We start from the raw sequence: 23,424 nt of genomic DNA, 5'->3' as shown, positions 1-23,424 counted from the left end.
CTATAAATAGAGGGTGTTCGCTGGAGGGGAGAGAGGATGGCCAACAGGGACTCCCGGGTCAAGGCCCCAACGAGGGGGGGCGTTGCTGAAGGAGGGGCCAGGGACCCCCAAGGGCTCTGACTCCTGGGTAAACAGGGGCGGAGGTGGAGTTAACCCTGCGGGGGTGGAGTGGGGGCTTGGGGAGGACGCAGTGTCCCGGGCTGGGACCCAAGAGACCCTGTGGCTAACCACTCCCAGTCCGGCCCAGGAAAGGAGGGCGAGACCGGCTCAGACTGGCTGAACGCAATCCCTACAAGATGGTGTCTGAGGGACTGCTGTGACTCTCCGTGCTTGGGTGGGTTTGTCACTCTATACTTCCACACATATACACACCATAGATGGACCCTCCCTGTGCCCCTCAGAGGAATGCCGCCTGGAATGGGATAGTTGATGTGGCCAAGGAAATTCAAAGTTGTCTTATGCAAAAGGAAACCAGATTGAATTTATCCCCACCTGCCCCCCCCCTTCTATCTACCCTCCCTCCTAGGATCATCCCCACCCCATCCCCCTTCAGCCTGGTTCCTGAGCTGCCATTTCGGGGGCTGGGCACCAAGCCAGTTGAAAACAATGGCCAATGGAACCCGAGCTGCCAACTGCAACACCAGCATAGACAGCCCCCCCAGACCCCCAAACTGCTTTCCCCCTCCTGCTTGGGAACCACCCTCCCACCACTTCCCTCACCACTGGCAACCCCCTCCCATCCAAGGAACATCAATGCCCCTTTCATCCCCACTTGGCAGGTCTATTGGAAAGAAGGAGATGCCAAGAGGGAGGAGGGGACCCAGAGTAAGAGAACTGGTTGGGCTCAAACCCAGGCTTCAAAACCCCCATATCCAGGGGGCTCCTATGTTCCCGGATTTGAAGACCCTAGTTTTCCTGTTTCTTTCTCCCATTCCCTTCATAACTCTTTCTGTAGAAACTGGCACAAAAGCTTGGCACCATGGCTCCCTGCCTAGCCCCCTCAAGTCTCTGGATGCTGTTTAACACTACCCTAGACACGGAAGAGTCTGCTGAAATTAGGGTCATAGCTTCAGAGGCATAGGACAGAAGACAAAGATCTCAGCTGCAATGATGGAACTTCAGTAGAAAGAGAACTTAGAGCAAGAATTTTGCCTGCAATTTTCTTTGATTTATCTAAAGTCAGCTTACTTGGAGTGGGGGAGGGAGAGACCTGAAGGTTCCAGCATCTAAATTCGTCTCTGGGTCAGGATGACTCAGGGGGAACCTGATAAGGGGCCTAGGCAGGGGCTTGGGCCAGGCAGGAGGTGGGAAATTTCCACTGAGATCTATTTGCTTCCCATGCCTAGGGGGTCCCATTCAGCCTGCTGCAGGCAGAAGGAAGAGCTTTCAGAGTGTTCTTTCCTATTTGGACTGCTCAGAGACAGATCTGGGGGTAATTGTCCCAACAAAGACAGTACATTCTATATATTCAACTATACATTCAACTAAGCAACCGTTTTTAAGCATCTGCTATATGCAGTTACCGCATACATGGAATTCGAAGAAGTGTGAAGTCTGGTCACACCCTCACTAGAAATTTGATCCAGTGGTCAGCAGATGGTATAAACACGAAAAAGTTTAGGAAAAAGTATGTGTGTGTGTGTGTGTGTGTGTGTGTATATATATATATATATATATATATATATATATATATATATATGATCAACCTTTTGGAGAATAGGTACTAGAGAGTAGTTTTCCACTCTTTTAAGTAGATTAGAGACATATTCTTGTCTATTACACACCAAGACCCCCACTCTTTCCCTGTTGGGTCCAACACCCGGAGCCCTTCGAAATTGAGTTTGAGGTTGATTGGCCAAAGCTGGTGGGATTCTCCATGCTTGTTACTACACAGACTAGACAGAAGCACAGAGTGGACTGAAGTCAACCTGTTTTCATTTTTCACTATTGTCTGAATGTTTATGAACCCCCAAAATTCATATTTTAAAATCCTAACTCCTAAAGTGATAAATTAGGAGGTGGGACCTTTGGGTATCATGATTAAGTTTCATAAGGGCAGAGTCCTAATAAACAAGGGAGCTGTTTTCTCCTTTACCCCATGGTGTGAGGACACAGTAAGAAGGTATCATCTATGAACAAGAAAACAGCCCTCACCAGACACTAAATCTGCTGATGCCTTGATCTTAGACTTTCTGGCCTCCAGAAATAAATTTCTGTTATTTATATGACAACTAGATTATATTTTGTTATAACTGTGAGAACAAGCTAAGACACCTCCTCTGGGCTCTCCTCAGCTCTTTATAGTGGGGCAGACAGAGCACCAGACACTTTGATCAGGACCCAGAACTAGGCTGAAATGATGAAAATCTGAACAAGCCAGAAGGTTGGCAATTTGCTCAATTCAGCGTGCAAGGTAAAGAGACCAAAACCCTTCTCCTAAGACAGGGGTATAGCTGGAACCAGCAGTGATGTCACATAACCACTGAGATCATAGAAACTTTCCTCCACGCCCCTTCCTGTCTCCTGGTTGCCACAGTCTCCCTAGCCCTTTGACTCCCACACATCTGCACACACTTGCTTAAAACGGTAGGAAGGGTCAGTGTACCATCCAGGCACTTTCAGGTACCCAGAAATGGTGGGAAAGGGGGAGTGTTCCGTGTGGAGTATCCCAAGTGCTGAGAAGGATAGACTCCTGCTGTTGCTGTAGCAGATGGAATGGAGAGGGGATGAAAAGAGAAGAGAAGGAAAGAGGGGAATTATTCCTGTGTCTGGTGTATATTAACCCCCATCCTCATTATTCTTCAGTCCTCCCTTCCCCTCTTCCCTTACCCCCAAGGTTCCCCCTACTGCCCTCCCCCACCTTCAGCTGCTCATGACATCAGAAGCAGAGAAAACGTTCCAGCGATTTGCTGTCTTCGGAGAATCATCAAGCAGTGGCACTGAAATGAACAACAAAAATTTCTCTAAACTGTGCAAAGACTGTGGCATCATGGATGGCAAGGCAGTCACCTCCACTGATGTGGACATTGTGTTCAGTAAAGTGAAGTAAGAAGACAAAGGTGGGGGTTGGGGAGTAGCCAGAGCAAGGCAGTTGGCCATGAGGTGTTGGTGTGGCCCAGCATTTGTACTGGGCTTACCAAGCAGCCTGTGAGGTTGGGGAGGAGACCTGCCTTCAAGACATTTGGTGATAGATAGGACAAAAGAGGCCAAGTCTGAGTAAGGGAAAGGTAATGAGTTCATATTCAAAGTCCTTGGATTTCTGTCTGACTCACCAGGGCCAAGAATGCCCGAACCATCACATTTTCAGAGTTTCAAGAGGCAATGAAGGAGCTGGGCCAGAAGCGGTTCAAGGGGAAGAACCCAGATGAAGCCCTGCAGGCTATTTTTAAACTCATGGAAGGCAAGGACCCTGCCACCACTGGAGTTACTGTGAGTGATGTTCTTCATCCCTAGCCCTTTATTCTACTTCCCTAAATCCCTACTGCTGCAGTCTCCCCTCCCATTCATTAATGTCCTGAATCCAGTGCAACTATAGGAAACAGAGCATTAAGTCTGTGGTGCACTGTTGGTACTGGCATAGACTTTACAGACCATGTAGTCATTCCAGAGGTGACCCAGAGAAGGGAAATAACTTGCCCAAGGTGCATGACAATTGGGGGTTGGAGCTGAGCCACACCCCTAGCTGCAATATAGCTATTTTAATAGTAGAATTTAGAATCATTCCCAAGTCTCCAGGATCTGAGCCAGGCATCTAGGGCTTTGGGGGGACATTAACATAGAGGGTTTGGAACTTGATCCTCAGTCCTCCTCCTATTCTTATTTAAGATTTAATCTGAGATCTCTTGCCAGGTTTGGTGGAGTATGCCTGTAATCCCAGTCACTAGGGAGGTTCAGGCAAGATTACAAATTCAAGGCCAGCCTCAGGAATTTAGCAAGACCTTCAGAAATTTAAGGAGACCCTATCTCAAAAAATAAAAAGGACTGGGGGATATAGTTCAGTTGTAAAGTGCTCCTGGGTTCAATCCCTAGTACCAAAAAAAAAAAAAAAAAAAAAAAAACCAGAGAAAGAGAGACCTCTTACCTGTCACCCACCATTTTACTTAATTGTACCCTCTATATGAAAATCTATTTCTACTCTGCCCATTGGGTCAGAGGCTAAAGTTCTTTGGCAGCAGTCTGGTTAGAAAAACTCCACTGGAAACAGAAGCATCCACCCCCCCTCCTCACAGACCACACGCACTCTTACACCAGATTCCTCCTGCCTCAGGAGTAGATGGCTCTTGCCAGAGGTCCTGCCCACAGCTGCTTCTGGGCCATGAGGAAGCAGTACTGTGCCAGAGGCATAGCAAGAGCTGTGCGCTCTTGTTCTGAGGATCTAAAGCCATCTTTGGGGAAGGGCTGTGACAGTGCAGGGGAAGGAAGAGGGCTCAAACCCCTTCTCTGGCTTGCAGAAGGCAACAACAGTGGGTGGAGTAGATCGTCTGACAGACACCAGCAAGTACACCGGTACCCACAAGGAGCGCTTTGATGAAAGTGGCAAGGGCAAGGGGATTGCAGGACGGGAAGAGGTAACTGACAACACTGGCTATGTGAGTGGCTACAAGGGTGCTGGCACCTATGATAAGAAGAAGTAGAGAAGAGCCTCATCTTAGCCTGCCCTGACCCTTCATCTTTAACACCAGGGAGCTTGAGAAGCAATAAACATCTGTGTGTGCAGCAGCAAATAAGCTCAGTCTAATGAGGGTGAGGGACTAATTGTTGCACTGGTGGAGAGGGGGAATAGAGACAGCCCAAGGAATCAGGGTATAGCCATATGTCCTTTTACCCTATCTAGTTTCATGACTATCAGCTGTAAGCACTCCCCTCAATTTCTAACAACAGGACGAGGAATATACTTGGAGATAAGAGATGAGCGAGATGTGGAAGCGTAAGTATTTGTGTTCACATATCACTAGTATCCATCCCTTCTATCTCCCAAGGGGAATAGCATTTTTTTTAATATTTATTTTTTAGTTTTCGGCGGACACAACATCTTTGTTGGTATGTGGTGCTGAGGATCGAACCCGGGCCGCACGCATGCCAGGCGATCACGCTACCGCTTGAGCCACATCCCCAGCCCGGCATTTTCTTATTTGACATAATGTGACCTAGCTGACAATTATAGGAGCCCCCCCCCCTTTTTTTGGTACCGGGGATTGAACTCAGAGGTGCTTAACCTCTGAGCCTAGCCTCATCCCCAGCCCTTTTTATATTTTATATTTTAGAGACAGGGTCTCGCTGCTTAGGGCCTTGCTATGTTGCTGAGGCTGGCTTTGAACTCAGGATCCTCCTGCCTCAGCTTATTAAGCCCCTGTACCAGCTAATTATTTGATCCTTTCTTATCCCTCTAACCTTCCACATATAATGCAATCCAGGTTTTGTCGGGAGAGAAATAGAAAACAGGTAAGGCAGCCTGACTCCTATTACAAATTTGTTCCAGAGCTGGGGGAGAGGAGAACCCATTTTCAACACCCAGGTTAGAAGTGAGTTTTACCCACCCCAACTCCATCATGGTACCCATGGAACAGAAGACCTCTGTGTGTATTAGGGGCTGGGAGGTTCTAGGGATCAAACCCAGGACCTTGCACATACTGAGCAAATATGCTCTGCTACTGAACTACATCTTTTGATTTCTAAGGGTAGCTGGGCAATTTGGCCAGAGATGGGTGGTCACTAGGACTTGGAGAGCAAGAAAAAAAGAATTAAATCAGGACTGATTCAGATGCGTTTTTAGCTTTTTATTTTGAAATGATTACAGATCCACAAGATGTTGCAAAAATTGGTATAATGAGGTCTTATGTACCCTACACCCAGTTTTCCCCAATGGTTCTATCTTAACTCAGAATGTGGTTTTAAAACTTTACATGGCCAGAACCAGGCCCACCTCATCCACCTCATGCTTTATTAGCAGCAGACCCTGGAGTTTGGACAATGTTGGGAGCTACTGAAAATAAAGGAATGGATGAGAGAAGATAACTTGAAATCCCAGTGGCCCTAGATGAGAAGAAAGGCAGGATGACAGCAGTGGGAGTGCTGGGAGAGATGGCTCTGGACTCATGAGGAGGAGAAAGGAAAGGGCAGGTTATATAAAGGGACTTTATATAAAGGATTTCCGAGAGGTGCAGAACAGAGACTGAGGAGGATTGTAGGGAAATGAGGCTAAAGTGGATCTAAAGGTCTCAGGGAGGTTCCTAGAGCTAGAGATATCCACCAGGTAGGTTTGGAAGGGAAGAAATTGTCAATTTTAAGTTCTCTTGTAGAGGCCAAGGATACCTATTGGTTGGCCTTCATACTTGCTGGAGCAGAGCAGGTAGAGCTGTCGGTTGGTTTCAGTGCTTGAGTAGCGGCAGCTGGTGGGCGGCTGTCTCTTGTTCACTCTGCAGATTGTGATGGGGAAGGGCTTCGTGGTGAGTGTGCAGTATTCATTGTAGTTCTCACAGAAGCTCTCACTATTCTTGCAGGACTTCCAGATGGTTTTCCAGGGGGTGTGCAACACGTAATGTGTCTTAGGGCAATACCATTGTTCCTTTCTGCCCCGCACGTAGGACATAAAACCATTACAGTAGCCCTTGAAATCATCCGGGAATTTCACCTTGGGATAGTCCATGTTTAAGGTGCGGAAGTTTTGGACAGCAATCTCCAGCTGGACAGCCATGACCAGAGTGGGCCCTAGAACAAGCTGGAGGAAGAGAAGCTGGGCCACAGCTGGTGCCATTCCTCCTGCTGGCAGAGTTAAGGTGGTTGGAAGTAGGGTGGGCCTACAGTGTCTGTATGCCCCTTCCCAGAGCCTCCAGTATTACCCAACCTTCCCCATATGCCTTCCCTGCTCTTTTAAAGGTGGCCGTTCCGCCCAAGTCCTCATGACCCAGAGAGGGGAGGCATTTGCCCAAGTCCACCCAGGTAATCTGCCATCTCCACCATCCCTCCCTTGGTCCACCACCAGGTCTCAGTCTCACCCAGTCTGTGAGCTGCAACACTTGTAGAATGAGCTTCAGCCAGCTTGTGAGTGAGAAATGCTCCCAGTGGTCCCTGGCCCAACACCCTTTGCTAAAAAATGCAGAGCACTAAGAGGAACAAACTGGGCTGATGAGTCTAACAGTTCTGGAGGAAGAACGGGAACTGAAGACAGCTGGGCGGGGCAGGGATGCTTCTTGCCTGAGGCCAAGAACAAGCTAGAGGTAAGAAGAGGCTAATAAAAAGTCTCTGGGTAAAGACCAGCCTGGAAAGAATGAGTGGGCCCTGAATTTGGGGACCCCCTGTGCTGAGGGGGTTGGATGGGTGGGAGGAAAGAAACATTGCTCTCTGATGGTCTCTTCATTGGTGTCCTCAGAACACTTAGTTCCAGCCTCCTTGCCAGAAGTTTCGAAGTTCCTGGGCTTGCTTTGATGTTTGCTCAGGCTCATCAGCCCTGCTCTCTCAGCAAGGTGAAAAGGAAAGCACCATCATGTTTCTGAGAAATAAAGTGCTTCTTATTCCTGACCCTCAGAGAATGGAGGGTCCAACACTCCCTGGTCCCGCTCACAGGAGCCCCCAAGGCCATGTGCACAGGGACCTCCCACCAAAATGCCAGGCTGAGAATCAAGGACTACCTCAAGGACTCCCCACAGTCCCTGTCATCCACCAATGCCCCTAATGTGTGATTCAGGCCCTGTCAGAGCACTCCTGGAAATCTGTGCACGATGACTCTAAAACTCAAAACTTGACAGATTGTTTCTAACAGTAGAACCTGGACTTAAAAGGTTGTGGACCCACTGAGCCTGGTCTGATCAGATTCTCACTCTCGGTTGATCTTTGGGTGGTTTGTTGTGCTGGAAAAAGGGCCAGGTTTCCTATTTCTCTTTTTACCAAATATCTGCCCCTTCATCAAAAAGCAAGCTTCCTGGAGCCTGCCAGCCCTCGACCTTGATTTCCACAGGCCCCTCAGCCTTGTGTCTATGCAGGGTGTTGTCAACATTCTGAGATTTCTCTTAGAAACGAAAGTGAAAACCTTTTCACTTTCACCAGCAGGAGAGGGAGTCAGAAGGCTGAACACTGAGTACTCTGAGGCCCACTCTGCAGCCTAGTGGGGGGGGAACAAAGGGAGACCAAAGAAAGAAGTTGCTGTTCTCTCTGCGGCCCCTTATCCACGGCTCCCCAGACTTACCCTTCCTATTGCACAAACTCGAGTCCAAAATAAGTTCATCCTTCTCACAACTCACTTCTGTGTTTACCTCAGTTTCCCCAGTTACCTGTGCAAGAAACCTGAGAGTGATCCCAGGCTTATCTGTCTCCCTCACCTACCTACTGGGGGGTCAGGACTGTGTGATGGCTAAGATCAAGGCTTTTGAGTAAAACAGACCAGGAACTGAATTCTGGCTCTGCAGATTACAGACTTACTCAACCACCATGCACTTCCAGGTCTTGAGGATACCATGTTATACTTCATGGCAGCATTCATATTCATTAAAATGTACATCAAGAGCTTTCAGGTCAGTGTCTGACATCTGGTGAATACTCAGTGTGAGCGCAAATCCATCAGTTACGCAGCCTTCACAATCTTAACCTCCCCCCATATTTGCCCTTCTCCCCCATTCCTATTTTTTCTACTGTTCAGGCTCTCTCCTCTCCTAGATACCACACAAAAGAGGCTCAATTCAAATGTATTTTTCATACAACTGTCAGAGTAAAAATGTAGTCTCCTCTTTTGTCTGACACACTGCAACGGCTCCCTCCTACCTCCCAGGCCTTGCTTGTGCTTCTCAACCCCAAATGTTGCCCCTGCTCCCCCTCTTTGAGAGCTAGGTCATACCAACACTCAGCCCTGAGGTCTCATTTCAGAAGTCTCTGCTTGGTTATGAAGGAAATGCCCTGATTCTTCTTAATTTATTTTGGCAGTACTGTGGATTGAACCCAAGGCTAGTTAAATGCTCTACCACTGAACTACATCCCCAGCCAGAAGTCTGTGCTTGGAAGACCTCCCCTATTGTGACATCCAAGAAAGTGAGGATAAAGCCCACCAAAACAGGTGGCTCATCTGGATCCTTCAGGCCACTCAAGACAACACTGAATGGGAGCCAATGAACTGTGGTTCCTGAGCCTGGCTTTGAAGAAGCCGACCAGAAAGGCTGTGATCTCAACCTTGAATCATGCTACCTCTTCCCTAGTCCCTCATGGCTGCAGCTTCCCTGAGAAGAGGCTTTTTATGCCTCTTAGACTTCTCTCCCTTCTTTCCCCACCCACCATTACCACTCTTACTCCTCCCCACACCTCCGCTCACCTGTGCACACAGGACTGCAGAACTGCAGAACTGAGCAGCGTGTTCAGTTCAAGACTTCATGCTTGATGACCAACCCACAGAGTTTGTTTCCTCTGCTGGGAGGTGGGATACCTTTTTCACCTCAGAAGGCTGCAAGAATAAAATCAGCAAACATGGGGCTGGGGATGTGGCTCAAGTGGTAGTGCGCTCGCCTGGCATGCGTGCGGCCCGGGTTCGATCCTCAGCACCACATACCAACAAAGATGTTGTGTCCGCCGAGAACTAAAAAATAAATATTAAAAGTTCTCTCTCTCTCTCTCTCTCTCTAAAAAAAAATCAGCAAACATGAAAGGGCTTTTAAATCATTAAACAATACATAAATGGAAAACCAGAATACAGGTCTCCAAAGTTTACACACGAAGTCACTTTCCACATTTGCAAAGTCTTGTTTATTCCCTAAACAAGCACTCCCACCATTCCCAACCCCTGATCTGCCCACATAGAACCCCTTCCAAGTCCTGTCTTAGAACTCATCTCCATGAAGTTTTTGATAATTACTTTGAGACAATTTTTTAAAATAATCAGATGCCTGAAAGCACTTTGACAAATATTGTGGACTTATCTATAATTCAGTGGGAAAGGCACACATAAAAACACATGTTACAAAAGCATGTGCGCAGGGCCAGAGGAATCCTGGCTGGAGACAGAGCAAAGGGCCTTCCGATTCCCAACTGTGGTTTCTGGTGTTCTGGTCTCTAAAATTCTATCCTAAGCTGGATGCCATGGTGCATGCCTGTAATTTCAAGAGAACTGGGAGGTTGAGGCAGGAGGATCACAAGTTTTGAGGTCAGCCTCAGCAATTTAGCAAGATCCTCATCTGAGTTTAGTGAGACCCTGTCTCAAAATTAAAGTCCTGAGAATATAGCTCAATGGTCAAGTGCCCCTGGGTTCAATCCCCAGTATAATAAATTAACTTCTATCCTGGAAGTATGAATCCACACTATTACTTCACCCATTCTGACATCCTTCTCATGGTTTTATGTTCCCTAAGCCTGGGATTTTGGGGATTGTTACTCCATTACACTGGATTTTACATATAATTACCCTAAAGATGAAGAAACTAAGTTCTAGACAGTAGAACTTAGATATGTGACTGTTCAAGATCACATTCTAATTCACTGGTTCCCAACCATGGCAATTTGGTAGTCTGGAGATACTTTTGTTTGTCCTAACTGGGAGTTGCTACTGGAATGAGGCCAGGGACATTGCTAAACACCCCACATTGCACAGGAAAGCTGCCACAACAAAGAATTGTCCAGACCAAGATGTAAATGATGCTGAGATTGAGAAGCTCTTATCTAGTTAATGGCATAATCAAATTTCCTAACAAGAGCAGACTTAATTGTACCTTGTATATTTAAAAGAGTTGATTAAGCCAGACACAGTGGTACATTCCTATAATCCCAGCAACTCAGAAGACTAAGGCAGGAGAATCTCAAGTTTGTTGTTGTTGCTGTTTGTGGTGCTGGGGATCGAACCTGGGGCCTTGTGCAAGTGAGGCAAGCACTCCACCAACTGAACTATATCCCCAACCCAGAAGAATCTCAAGTTTGAAACCAGTCTTGGCAACTTAGCAAGCAACTGTCTCAAAATAAAAAATAAAAAGGACTGGGGGTGTAGCTCAGTGGTGGAGCACCCCTTGGTTCAATCCTCAGCAATAAAAAATAAAATTTTTTTTTTAAATTGGTAAACATCTGGAATTTACAATTACTTTTATTAAACCATTTTGATTGTAACAGTGCTAATTCTTCTATCAGCAAAAGTACTGATGGTCAGCCAGATGCTGTGGTACACAACTATAATCCCAGTGGCTTGAGAGGCTGTGTAGGTGGATCTCAAATTCAAAGCCAACCTCAGCAACTTAGTAAGGCCCTAAGCATTTCAGTGAGACTCTGTCTCTGCATAAACCATAAAAAAGGGCTGGGGATGTGGCTCAGTGGTTAAGTGCACCTGGGTTCAATCCCCAGTGCCACAAACACACACACACAAAAAAAAGTACTGACAGTTCACCCTTGAAACAATATAACCTTGAGTTATTTTTCCGGTAAAGATGACCCTCTGATGTAGTCATCTACACCCTCTTCTCCCCTCTTCAATGGTAAACCTTTGTAGAACAACAGGCTAGGGGGTGTTTCCCTGCGATTGAGGAGATCCCTGAGATTTCACCCTGACTAGGCTCACCATGATTTCAATGGCATTACTTTTCACCCTGTCCAACTCAAGTTGCTCAAAGTCCTTGAACCCAAAAGGTTGCTTCAGCCATCTCAACCTTTTTGTTCAATTCCAGAGGCTGAAATTCAGGAACTGCATTATCAGTTCACCAATCTATGCACCAACTCTGGGGCCTGGTGGTGATCCCACCCAGGACTGGTATCATTCTGGAAAAGTAGATGCCTTCTAACTTAGAAGTTGAATCAGTTAGGGTCACTTTCAGGCAGGGCATTCCAGTACATCCTGTGGAAGAGCAAAAGAGGTATAACAGGTGGATCTAGTCTTTTGAGAATCAACGATCTCAGTTGGAGGAAAATAATAAATACATATGAAGAAATAACCAAAGATTCAAAGCAGAAAATAATACTTCTTGAAGACAGTAAGAGCTATAGGGATGTAGAGATAAGAAAGATCTCCCTGAATTTGAGGAAGGTCAGAAAAAGTTTTACTGGGGAGGAGGGTGATCATCCTAGGGCCTTGGGACAGGTCTCACAAGGTAGTTAGGAGTTAAGTGGAGATAAAGAAGATATGAAAAGCATGTTTAAAGCCAGCTGTGGTGGAACATGCCGGCAATCCCAGAAACTCCAGAGGCTGAGGCGGAAGGATTGCAGGTTTGAGGCCAACTTGGGCAACTTAGCAAAACCCTGTCTCAAACTTTGAAAATTGAACCCAGAGTCCCTGCGTGGATGTGTGGGGGCGGAGGGAGAATGAGAATGAGAGAGACAGGAGGGAGGAGGAGAGTGGTGCAGGGAGGAGGGAGAGAGAAGGAGGGAGGGAGAGAGAAATTGTGTTTGAGAAAAGAGAAAAAACCAGTCTGATTTTCTCACACTGAGTGTGAGAAAAGTCAGAGAAAAAGTAAGACAGGTTTTCCAGATCATGGCAGGCCTGAGTTTCAGGCTAAGGAATTTATACTTTATTCTGTACATAAATGGGGAGTGAGGGGCGGGACTCATGAGACTGAGCCAACTGGTGAAGCGTCTCACCCCCAGACCAGGTCCCTCTCTCCTTCCCCCTGGCTTGTCTAAAGGCCTAGGTCTGGGAGCCAAGGATTGCAACCTCCTGTCAGTGCTGCCTCCTCAAACCCACAGCTGTTCCAGGAAAGGTCATGGGAATTCAAAGACCCAAACAGAGTCCCACATCTGACCTCAACTTGCTGTATGTTTCACTTTCCCCAAATATGAAAATGATCCCATTACCCTTATTTATCCAAGCATCAACAAAGTTAGGATAATAGAACTTGGATCTGCTCCTGTGTGGAGGGTAACTCCCTCATGGGCTTTCTATTGGTATCCAGAGGCTGTGTGGAACTCCGGAAGAGAGAGAGGCCTGGCTCTGAAGGGTGGGCACCCGTCCAGGCCCAGCCCTCTCTCCCCTCCTCCTGGCTCCTTCCCCGGGCAGGCCAGAGGAAACAGCAGCTGTTGTCCTGTGGGGGACACAGGCAGAGGTCCACCTGGCACTGTTAGGATTTTCACAACACCCATCCCAACTTACATATACAGGAGCCTAGGGACAGGTTAGGCCAACAGCAGTGACCATGATAACAGAGGGAGAAGGAAGCTGGAGTAGAGGTTGCTCTCATGAAGGACTTTCTTCCCATCATCTTCTCTCCCACCATTTTTTTTTTTTTTCTGTTCTAAGTGTCTGTTCTCCCTCTGCAAGTCCCTGACCAGTGCTGGTCTTATATCTGTTCCTTCATCTTTTTCTTTCTCCCATGGATACAGTGAAGATAAAACAGCAAAATTATTCCACCAAGTGCAAAGTGAAGCAGATCTTGCAAGCTGGGTAGTTTAGGCAAACAAACAAAAATCCTCTTTCTGACCAAATAACTGAAGCAAAGCAAAGGTTTCAGCCCGAATTGTACAGATGGTAGGTTCAACTCTTCTACTTCGATTTTCATGTGCAAACTTAAACCTTTACTCCCGTTTCCCTTTGACCTGAGACAGTGGGACCTTGTTTACTTCATCTGCACACAGCACTAAAGCAGCCTTCTGGAGAGACCAGCATAATGGAGTTGAAGAGCAAGCTAGGATAATTATAATGACAGGAAAACACAAGAGCAGAGGGCAGTTCAAATCGTGGTTTGGAAACATCTCACTTTAGGAGAATGGGAAGTGGAAAGGAGACTGGGCTAGGAATTCAAATTAGCTTGAAGTCTTCTACCCCCTCCTCCCACCCCAGCCTCCACTTCAAGGGCTGGACTGGCCAGAGCTAATATGCATTTGGCCCAAAGCCTGCTTTAAAACATGGATTTTATCCCCAAGCATGTGTGTTTCCACAGCAGCAGGGGCATAATACTCTACCCAGAAGTTCAGCCTGCAAAGATTCAAGCACCTTTACAAAGAAGCTAAGGCCTAGCTGAGGGCAAACCCGAAGAGCCCAAGGCCTGTGTAAACTTGTTCTTGATTCTCTTTTGCCACCTAGTGGCATTTCACCTCTCCAACACTATTTTTTTCTTCCAGAGATCCTTCGTCCTCACCCATGCAACCTCTCTACTGTTATAATCTGCACAGCAGCCACATGGTGCTTTAAACAGGCCCTCCCTGCCTCTGCTTACAACCCTGTGGGGCTCCACATTGTACTCGGGGTGGAAGTCCCAGCCCTTCCAATGTTCTCTAAGGCTTCCTACAGTCCGCCTCTGGCACCTCTCTTAACCCCTCATTCACTTTCTCTGGCCACACTAGTTACCTTGCCATTCCTCCGGCCCCCACCCCTACGGGGGACACTTGGGTGCTTTTACACTGGTATTGGACTCCTTTCTCTCTCCCTCCCTCCCTCTGTCTCTCTCTGGAACAGTTTTCCTCCAGCAGAGGGTGACTGACTCTTCATCTTCAAGTCTCTGTCCCAGAGTCACCTACTTCAATGACACTACTCAAAAATCACTGCCCACCAACCCCTATCCTGTTCTATATTTTTTTCTTAGTAATTATCACTTTGAGCAAAGTGTAGTTATTTATTTACTTATTTTGGTACTGGAGATTGAACCCAGGAGCACTTTAACCACTGCACCATATCCCCAGTCTCCCCTTTTTAAAAAATATCTTTAGTTTTAGATGGACACAATACCTTTATTTATTTATTTATTTTAATGTGGCACCGAGGATGGAACCCAGTGCCTCACAAGTACGAAGCACGTGCTCCACTCCTGAGTTACAACCCCAGCACCCCCAGCCCTGTTTATATTTTATTTTAAAAAATATTTTTAAGTTGTTGATGGACCTTTATTTTATTTATTTGTATGTGATGCTGATAATCGAACCCAGTGCCTCACGCATTCTAGGCAAGCATGTTACCACTGAGCCACAATTCCAGCCCCTATATTTTTATTTTTTTAATTTAGAGAAAGGGTCTCATTAAGTTGCTTAGGGTCTTGCTAAGTTGCTGAGGCTGGTTTGAACTTGTGATCCTCCTTCCTTGGCCTTCCCAGCCACTGGAATTACAGGCATATGCCACCATGCCTGGCTTTATTTATTTATTTATTTATGGTACCGAGGATTGAACTCAGGGCATTGGGTCACTGAGCCACATATCCAGCCATATTTTTATTTTTTTTAGATACAGGGTCTCACTGAGTTGCTGAGCACTTCACCATTGCTGAAGCTGGCTTTGAACTTGCAATCCTCCTATCTCACCACCCCAGTCGCTGGGATTACAAGTGTGTGCCATTACGCCCAACCTATATTTATTTTTTTAATGTCTTTCCTCAATGGAATGTAAGCTCCAGAAAGGCAGGGACTTTAATCTTTTTTTGTTCACAGAAGTATCCCAAGAACCTTGCCACATAGAAGTTAATATCTGTTGACAATACAAATAAAGCTAAACCTGAAATCACCTTTTTTTTTTTTTTTTTTTTGTACAAGGGACTGAACCCAGGGGTACTTAGCCACTGTCACTGAGCCACATCCCAAACCCTTTTATATTTTTTTAATTTTGAAACAGGTCTCACTGGTGGCTTTGAACCTTCGATTCTCTTGCCTCAGCCTTCTGAGCCACTGGGATTACAGGTGTGTCCCACCACACCTGGCTGAGATTACCTCCTATGTACAGGTGAATTCTGAAAACAAAAATACTATTCATCTTGGTTTCCCAGGCCTTCCCCTCCACAGATGATGATGCTCTTCTGACTGACTGTCGAAGTGTCATACTGTCATGGGAGTCCCTGGAGCAGCCTCTACCCAGGCTGTAACCATCACGAGGAATAGGAATTACTCCGTGAAGGAAGGGCTGGGGCAGGGCAGCATTTCAAATGTAATCACTTGGGTAATGATTAAGTTTTGCAACTTTCAATGAAATAGGGAGGGAAAGAGAAAGAATGAGAGGTGTTGGGCACCTTCTCCCATAAAGTCAGGTGCCCTTGGTCCGCACCTGGAATTGCAGAGGCCCAGAGAAATGAATCACCTTGGCACAGCTGAGTTCCAGGGGTGGTGCTGAGCATTGTGACTGGGATGAGTCATCCACTCCCCTTGTCTCCTCCAGCATCTCCAAAAGATAAGCCGTACACCTGCCTGACATGAAACCATACAAACTGACCTGCTAAGCTATTCTACCTGTTCCTCGGGTCAGAGCAAAAACAATCCTTAACACCACTGATTGACTCTTCCCCGAATCATGAACCAGTGGTGTATGTAGGAAGAGATGACAGCTCTCCCTGAAATTCATTTGGGTTGACACCTTGATCGGGTGCTTTATTAAACAGTCATTAAAACCATGTGGCCTGGGTCCAATTACTGTATACTCTTTGAATTTGTGGATTCAAGCTTCCTCATTGCTGAACACGTTTAGGCAGATTCAGCAGCTCTATAGGCATCCACTTATTTAGGATATGTAAGTGGAGAGACATGAGTCTGATTCATTTCCTGATACCACCCCAGGGAAGCTCCCCAGTCCACCCCCAAGCAGAAGCAGCATAGCCCAGATCAGCTCTTAAGGAGTAAGCAGTGAGCAGAGGCTCTCAGAGGTCTGACAGCCCAGCAGAGTTGGATACAGCCTCAGCCCCCTGAACGGGAGTCACCACGCGAGGACTCAGTAGGGAGGTGAGGCCTGCAGCAAGATACGGTGACATGAAAGGATGGAGAAGGAAGGATGGTTCTGACCAGATGAAGAATGAGCAGATGAACAAAGGAGGGACTCAGGTTAGGGGAGATGAGGATACTCGGGGGTGGGGGGGTAGAGTGAGGGACAGTGATGTTAAAGATGGAGGCATGAGATAGAAAAACAATGGGGACATGAGGATTTGGAGTTGGAGATATGGAGGGGATGAGACACAGACACAGAAACATGAGGACACAGGGAGGATGAGGCCTGAAGAAGAGAAGGCAGAACAAAGAAAGAGGCAGTAGGGACAGAATGCTGGAAGGTAGGGATACAAGGGGAATGAGGCCATAGATTTAGGGGATGGGGTCACAATAGCTGTGGGCACACAGAGGGAGAAGAAGAGATGAGACAGAGTGAGGAAAGGAAACACAGTATGGTAAGCAGGGTCTGGTGGTGCACACCTGTAATTCAGTGGCTTGGGAGCCTGAGGCAGAAAGAATCACAAGTTCAAAGCCAGCCTCAGCAATTTAGTGAAGCCTTAAGCAACTTAGTGAGACTCTGTCTCAAAAATTAAAAGGACTGGGCATGTGGTTCAGTGGTTAGGGGTCCCTGGGTTCAATCTCTGGTACCAAAAAAAGAAATAAAGAAAAAGAGAGACATGGTATGGTAGATAGATTAGCTAGAATAAGCAGATAAAGGAAGGCAGTATTCTCAACTGCATACTTCTGAATACCTCTGCTGTCTGTTCCTAGCAAACCCAGCCTTCCATCCTGACAGGTCCTCTCAGGAGAGATGACACCAGCCAGACCAGGATTCTACCCCCTGCTGCTGCTCCTGCTGCTGGGACTGTGGGTGCCTGAGGCTCCAGTCAGTGCCAAGCCCAAGAACATGACCTCATCTCAGTGGTTTGAAACTCAGCACGTGCAGCCCAAGCCGCAAGCATGCAACTCAGCCATGGGTCACGTCAACAAGTTCACAAAACACTGCAAAAACCTCAACACCTTCCTGCATGAATCCTTCTCCAATGTGGCCACCACCTGCCAGACCGCCAACATAACCTGCAAGAACAACCATAAAAACTGCCACCAGAGCTCAGGACCTGTGTCCCTCACCATGTGTACACTCACCTCAGGGAAGTATCCGAACTGTAGGTACAAAGAGAAGCATATGAATGCATCTTACATAGTAGCCTGTGACCCTCCCCAGAAAGGGGACTCTGAGAAATTTCAGTTGGTTCCGGTGCACTTGGATGAAGTCCTTCAGGTTTCCAGACTTTCTGACTCTTTGGTTGGGTCTTAATTCCTTCTCCAGGCCTTTGCACTGATCCTCCTTGGCTCCTTCTCCACCCAGAGTGTTCTCTTCCTTTCATTTCTGAAGGCTCTTCCTGGTTCAGGCTCTTTGGAGAAGCTTACAGGGAGCTGAGGCTGATATGTTGGTGGGCTGAGCTCCGAGAAGATGGTCTTTCATCTTTTAATTGCTGTTTTCCCAGAAACTTATCCCCAAGAGAGGGGCTGAGCAAACTCAGGTTCATAGGTTCCCTGGTCTATACCTTTAAACATCTCTCCCTCATCCCATCTTGTCATGACAGCATGATAAGAGAGGAAATAAATGGAGAAGGGGTGAATAGAAGTTATAGACAGCTCTGTTTCCATTCCTAAACCAGAAATCTTCCCAGCTCTGATGTGGGGGTCACCTGTATGGGGAGAGGGGGTCGGAAGGAAAGAGGAAGACAAAGAAATGCCACATGATATTTATATAACACGTCACACTTTTCACAATATATCCACAGGAATCCTGACAGGGATTGCTTGCCTCCTTTATGGCCGAGGAAATTGAGATTTCAGAAGGCTTAATCAATTAAAGAGCTTGTCTGATTGGTTAAAAGCAGCACCTGGAATTGAAAATTGATGTCCTAAATCTCAACACAGTGCTACTAAACCAGTTGGGTATAAAAGCAGACCAAAACAGATACAAGAGGAGAAGTAGGTTAGAGTTCACCCATGCCGAAAGGAGTACTGAGAGTCCTACAGAGCCAGTTACCCCGTGTTGGCTGCAATCAAGGTCATTACCTCTCCAGCCAAGAGATCTTTTTATAAGGTGCCCGGAGATCTTGATTCATTCTCTCTCCCTCTCTAACTGCCCCTCCCCCTTCTCAAGCCCACTGCTATTCTGACCTGGGCTCTGGGCCTGGTTCTGGGTAGATCCCTTTGGCCTGAAGGCATAGGGTAAGGGGAGTGTCCCAGCTTCATCCCTCTGTTCTGGGATCACATTTCCCTTGACCTTAAGGGACTTCCGTGGCCCAGAGCCTGCTTGTCACAAACAGCCTGGTGGAGCTGCCAGAGCTTCCTTCCTCGTGATAATGATCTCCCTGCCTCAGTGCTTCCCTGGCTCTCCGGGCTGGCAGCCTGCCCAAGACTGAGGGGCTGAGATGTGGAAATGCCACCTCCTTGTCCCCCTTGGCTGCAGCTTCTAGTGAACAGAGCTACAGATGCTCTGGCTTTATATTGGCTCAGTCCTAAAAGCCCCTTCTGCATTGCCTGCATCCCTAACCATCACCAACCCCTTCTCTCTTCCTTCATCACAGTCCCAAACAAACTGCACTGTGTCCCCTGCCCACCCTGTTTCAGACCCAATCTCACTGCTAGACCTTCCCAGCCCTGTAGAGGGTTCTACTCATCCCTCCCCAGCCCTGCTCCATCACTCCTAACCAGAACCTGAAAAAACTTTGGGTCCTGAAAGAAGTGGGTGTAAATCCTGTCCCAGTTGTTCCTGGCTATGTGACCTTGAGCAAATTACTGAACATTTCTGCAGGTCTGTCCACAAAGCAAAATGGAAATAGTTTTACCTACCAAACAGGATTGCAGGAAGATTTAGAAGTGATATTTAAGAAACTCTTAAATGGGTAATGGCAACGAGTCATAGTGGTGATAGTAGCAATATCCACCTTTGACAAATAGCAGACCAGGGCAAATACCCCATGCAAGTCTCCCAAGGACTTTATTTTACTAAAGTAAAGCCCATGCATGGGTTAGAGGATGAGCCCTGAAGCAGGATCCTGCTACCAGGGAGAAGGTAGAAGGAGGATGATCAAAAGAAAGGAGAGGCTGGGCGAGGTGGTGTATACCAATAATCCCAGTGGCTGGGAAGGCTGAGGCAGGAGGATAGCAAGTTCAAAGCCAGCCTCAGCAACTTGGCAAAACCCTAACCAACTCAGTGAGACCCTGTCTCTAAATAAAAATATTAAAAAGGGCTCGGGATGTGGCTCACTGGTTAAGTGCCCCTGGGTTCAAGCCCTAGTACCAAAAAGAGAGAAAGAGGCTGGAATAATTACAGCCTTGGGGAACAGAACACGGAACAATTCAGACAGAATGTGAGGCCAGTAAGTTGAGGAGTTAGCCTTCACAGGCTGGAAAGTAGAGGAGCACTAACTGCACATTGTGGCCAAATGCCACACAACTGAGTGTGAAAGTCTATATTTCCTGGAAACAGAGCATTGCCATCATAGAATGGGCTTCTGGAATACTCACATAAATCTGAAGTTTCATCCTAAATCCTTATTTTGTAGTCTTGTAGTCACCATACTATACATTTATCATTCTAAATAGATAATTTGCAACTAAAATGCATAAAAAGACAAGATATTTGTGGGCACCTGATTTTTTTTCTCTTCGTTTTATTCTTTTTTCACATCTCTTTTTATATTCTTTACTGATGCTTGTTCTTATGGATATTATAGTTTTGTATATAGACATCCTCCTTACAAAATTTTGAACTTGCTAAAATTATGCTTTCAGTGCATCCTAACAGAATGAAAAGACATTCAACTGGGGCTGGGGATATGGCTCAAGCAGTAGCGTACTCACCTGGCATGCTCTGGTCACTGGGTTCGATCCTAAGCACCACATAAAAATAAAATAAAGATGTTGTGTCCACTGAAAACTAAAAAATAAATATTAAAAATTCTCTCTCTCTCTCTCTCTCTCTAAAAAAAAAGACATTCAATTGGACTTCTTTCTTGACTCACTACCTAAATACTATTAAACACTTTAAAAGAATTCTAAGTGGGGCTGTAGTATACCTCAGCTGTAGAGCACTTACCTAGCATGCACAAGGCCCTGGGTTTGATCTCCAGGAACACACATGGGTGCACACAAGTGTGCACACATGCAAAAAACAAAAGTTCTAAGGTAATCTGTGGTGACAGAGGCTGGAATAATTACAGCCTTGGGGAAGTACTAACTGGGAAGTGGTATGGGGGTGTCTTCTGAGAAGATGGAGATTACAGTGTGAAAACTCATTGAACTGTACACTTAAGATCTGTGTGCTTTACTTTATGGAAGTGAATTAAAATCCTCCAAAATACATAGTTATTAAGGATTCTTAAGGTTGATTTATTTACATGATAAATGCTAATACACCATTCTATTCTAAAAAGGTTATCAATGGGGTGCTCACACCTGTAATCCTAGAGACTCAGGTGTCTGAGGCAAGAAGATCAAAAGTTCAAGGCCAGCCTCAGCAATTTAGCAAGTTCCCAAGCAACTTAGCAATACTCTGTCTCAAAATAAAACATAAAAAGGGCTGTGGATATGACTCTGTTGTTAAGCTCCCCTGGGTTCGATCCCAGGGACTAAAAATATAAAATAAAATATTATCATATAATTAAATCATAGATAGAATTACAAGATAATTTCTATTATTCTTCCATGTGCTCTTCATTAAATTAAATAGCACTTGTATCATTTATTAAATTGTTATAAATACTTTGGGCTCAAGAAGTACATAAAGTTCTTCTTCAGGTTATATAGCTAACATACTTTCCCCTATTATTTATATTACCTGTGAACTAATTTTGTCTTTTTTGATTATGTGAAAAATTTTAAGAATTATTTTATATATAATATTATTATAGGCTTTTACAGCCATTAATTATTAAAATAATTTTTCTTTTCTTTTTTTAATATTAGTTTTTTAGTTGTACACAATACCTTTATTTTATTTGTTTTTATGTGTTGCTGAGGATCGAACCCAGGGCCTCGCATGTGCTAGGTGAGCGCTCTACCGCTGAGCCACAACCTCTGCCAAAATAATTTTTCTTATAATAATAAATATGTATTTATACTTCCAGTTGATGACAGATTTTCAAAACTTTTAAAAGTTCATAAGGGGAATTTCACTCCAATATCTCACCAATATTTCACCAATAGTTGAAAGTGACACTTTGATGTTAACAGTGAATCCAAATGTCCTGCCTTGTTCTCAAAACTGCTGTTTTAGCTCATTGTATTTCACAGTTACCCATTCCCTCAAATGATCTTGATCAAAGTCAAGTTTAGCTATGCCAGGTATAATGTTGAAACAGGCATTTGGCTAGTGAAGTTCAAGATAAAAAATAATTTGGGAGCTGGGGATGTGGCTCAAGCGGTAGCGCGCTCGCCTGGCATGCGTGCGGCCCGGGTTCGATCCTCAGCACCACATACCAACAAAGATGTTGTGTCCGCCGAGAACTAAAAAATAAACATTAAAAATTCTCTCTCTCTCTCTCTCTCTCTCTCTCTCTCTCTCTCTCACACTCACTCTCTCTAAAAAATAAATAATAATAATAATAATTTGGGCCAAAAACCCAGGTTGGCTGAACCTCGAAGCATTCTTACTTGAAAGTTAAAGAATGGAGGGGAAAGTTAAAGAAATTAAAAAGTAGATTGATGAGTTATGAAAGATTTCTGTTTCAGGGGTGGGATCCTGGAGGTGGGTGGAAGACAGGGGATCCAGGGGACTGAGACCCACCCTTGACTAGATAATTTTAAAGAAAATTGCTTCAATCTGGATCCAAGGAGCATAAATGAAGTCCAGTAAAGAACATAACCCTAGAAGTAGAGCAGAAGTGAGCTGGCTTTCCTAGGAAAGCAACTAACTATCTGAGACAGATTAGGTAGGAGACTTCTACAGCTCCTTAATTCCCAGAAGTCTCCACATACTGCAGTAAAAGAGCCATTGACACTATGAAGAGAACTAACAGGATGAATGTAAAGAGAAGGCTTCTAACTGAAAGGGCAGGGTGTCGAAAGAGGAAATGCCCTTGAAATTGGGACTCTTCTCTTCACATTGATTTCTTTGGCCCTTTTTATGTTGTCAGTGGCTCCAGGAGAGAACACTTGAGCTATGGTAGCAAAAAGCGCACCAGTAGCAACACCCAGGGGTTTCTCTTTGGGAGAACTTTGACCCATTTCACCACATTTCTTCTGAGCTCCTGGATGACTGGGTTTCAAAGTGCTCAAAGACTTCAGATTCTCATTTTAAAGTCCTCCTCCTTCCCCCATTCCACCATCAAGAAGCAAAAAGAGGGCTGGGCTTGTGGCTCAGTGGTAAAGCCCTTGCCTAGCATATGTGAGGCACTGGCTTCCATCCTCAGCACCACATGAAAATAAATAAATAAAATAAAGGTATCATATGCATCTACAATTAAATATATTTTTTAATTAAAAAAAAGAGGCAGAAAGAAGAGCAATTACAACTTTTGCCTAGGTGTTTACCTCTGGGAGACTCCAAAGCCAGTAAGCTTGTAGCATCCATGAAACCACAGAAGCATGAGAAAGTCCACATGGCTAGAAAGCCCACAGTTTACAAAGGAGAGGTAACAAAAGATATCACCATAATTTAAAAATATATACACTATGACAGAAATGCCTCTTAACTTAGGGAGGTGGGAGTTTCCTCATCCATAGATACCACCTTTCTAAGAGTATTATATGGATTAAATGCAATGAGGCATATAAAGCACTTAGTGGCTGGCTTGTAGGGAAAGTTGGAGAAGCATTAGCACTTTTTAATAATGTATTTATTACCAT

The 23,424-nt window shown here is 45.6% G+C and overlaps 3 protein-coding genes across 14 annotated transcripts in view; 2 read left to right on the top strand and 1 right to left on the bottom strand.

Moving 5' to 3' along the window:
* Positions 1-8: 8 nt before the first annotated feature.
* TPPP2 (tubulin polymerization promoting protein family member 2) lies at positions 9-19,684 on the top strand. Of its 6 annotated transcripts, none has more exons than XM_081290600.1 (5): positions 9-334; positions 2,806-3,045; positions 3,276-3,429; positions 4,452-4,568; positions 17,354-19,684. In XM_081290600.1, exons 2-5 carry the CDS (start codon positions 2,873-2,875, stop codon positions 17,873-17,875), a joined length of 966 nt encoding a protein of 321 aa, XP_081146726.1. In that variant the 5' UTR covers positions 9-334; positions 2,806-2,872; the 3' UTR covers positions 17,876-19,684. The 6 variants fall into 6 exon arrangements, with proteins under 6 accessions (XP_081146726.1, XP_081146725.1, XP_081146728.1 ...); XM_081290599.1 differs by lacking the exon at positions 9-334 and adding an exon at positions 2,272-2,413; XM_081290604.1 differs by lacking the exons at positions 9-334; positions 2,806-3,045; positions 3,276-3,429; positions 4,452-4,568 and adding exons at positions 6,686-6,776; positions 6,877-6,939.
* Positions 4,463-23,424, top strand: part of LOC308646974 (ribonuclease 8-like) — a 30,259-nt gene continuing 11,297 nt past the window's right edge. The window contains exon 1 of the mRNA XM_081290615.1: positions 4,463-4,568. The gene's annotated coding sequence lies outside the window, so the exon portion shown is untranslated. The remainder of the gene's footprint in view (positions 4,569-23,424) is intronic.
* Positions 5,455-23,424, bottom strand: part of RNASE13 (ribonuclease A family member 13 (inactive)) — a 43,169-nt gene continuing 25,199 nt past the window's right edge. Inside the window, exons 1-3 of one of the 7 annotated variants that reach the window (XM_081290614.1) lie at positions 17,704-17,838; positions 9,296-9,424; positions 5,455-6,762 (exon numbers count right to left, since the gene is read on the bottom strand). In XM_081290614.1, the coding sequence (XP_081146740.1) occupies positions 6,284-6,754 (471 nt within the window). In that variant the 5' untranslated portion in view covers positions 6,755-6,762; positions 9,296-9,424; positions 17,704-17,838 and the 3' untranslated portion in view covers positions 5,455-6,283. Of the gene's footprint in view, positions 8,901-9,295; positions 9,425-13,036; positions 13,584-17,703; positions 17,839-23,424 lie in introns of those variants that run through there. The other 6 variants (XM_081290608.1, XM_081290609.1, XM_081290612.1 and 3 more) reach the window with 6 other exon arrangements.

The sequence above is a fragment of the Spermophilus citellus genome (genome assembly GCF_964194105.1).
Source record: "Spermophilus citellus genome assembly, chromosome: 4".
NCBI lineage: Eukaryota > Metazoa > Chordata > Mammalia > Rodentia > Sciuridae > Spermophilus > Spermophilus citellus.
This window is presented reverse-complemented; position numbering and strand designations above follow the sequence as displayed.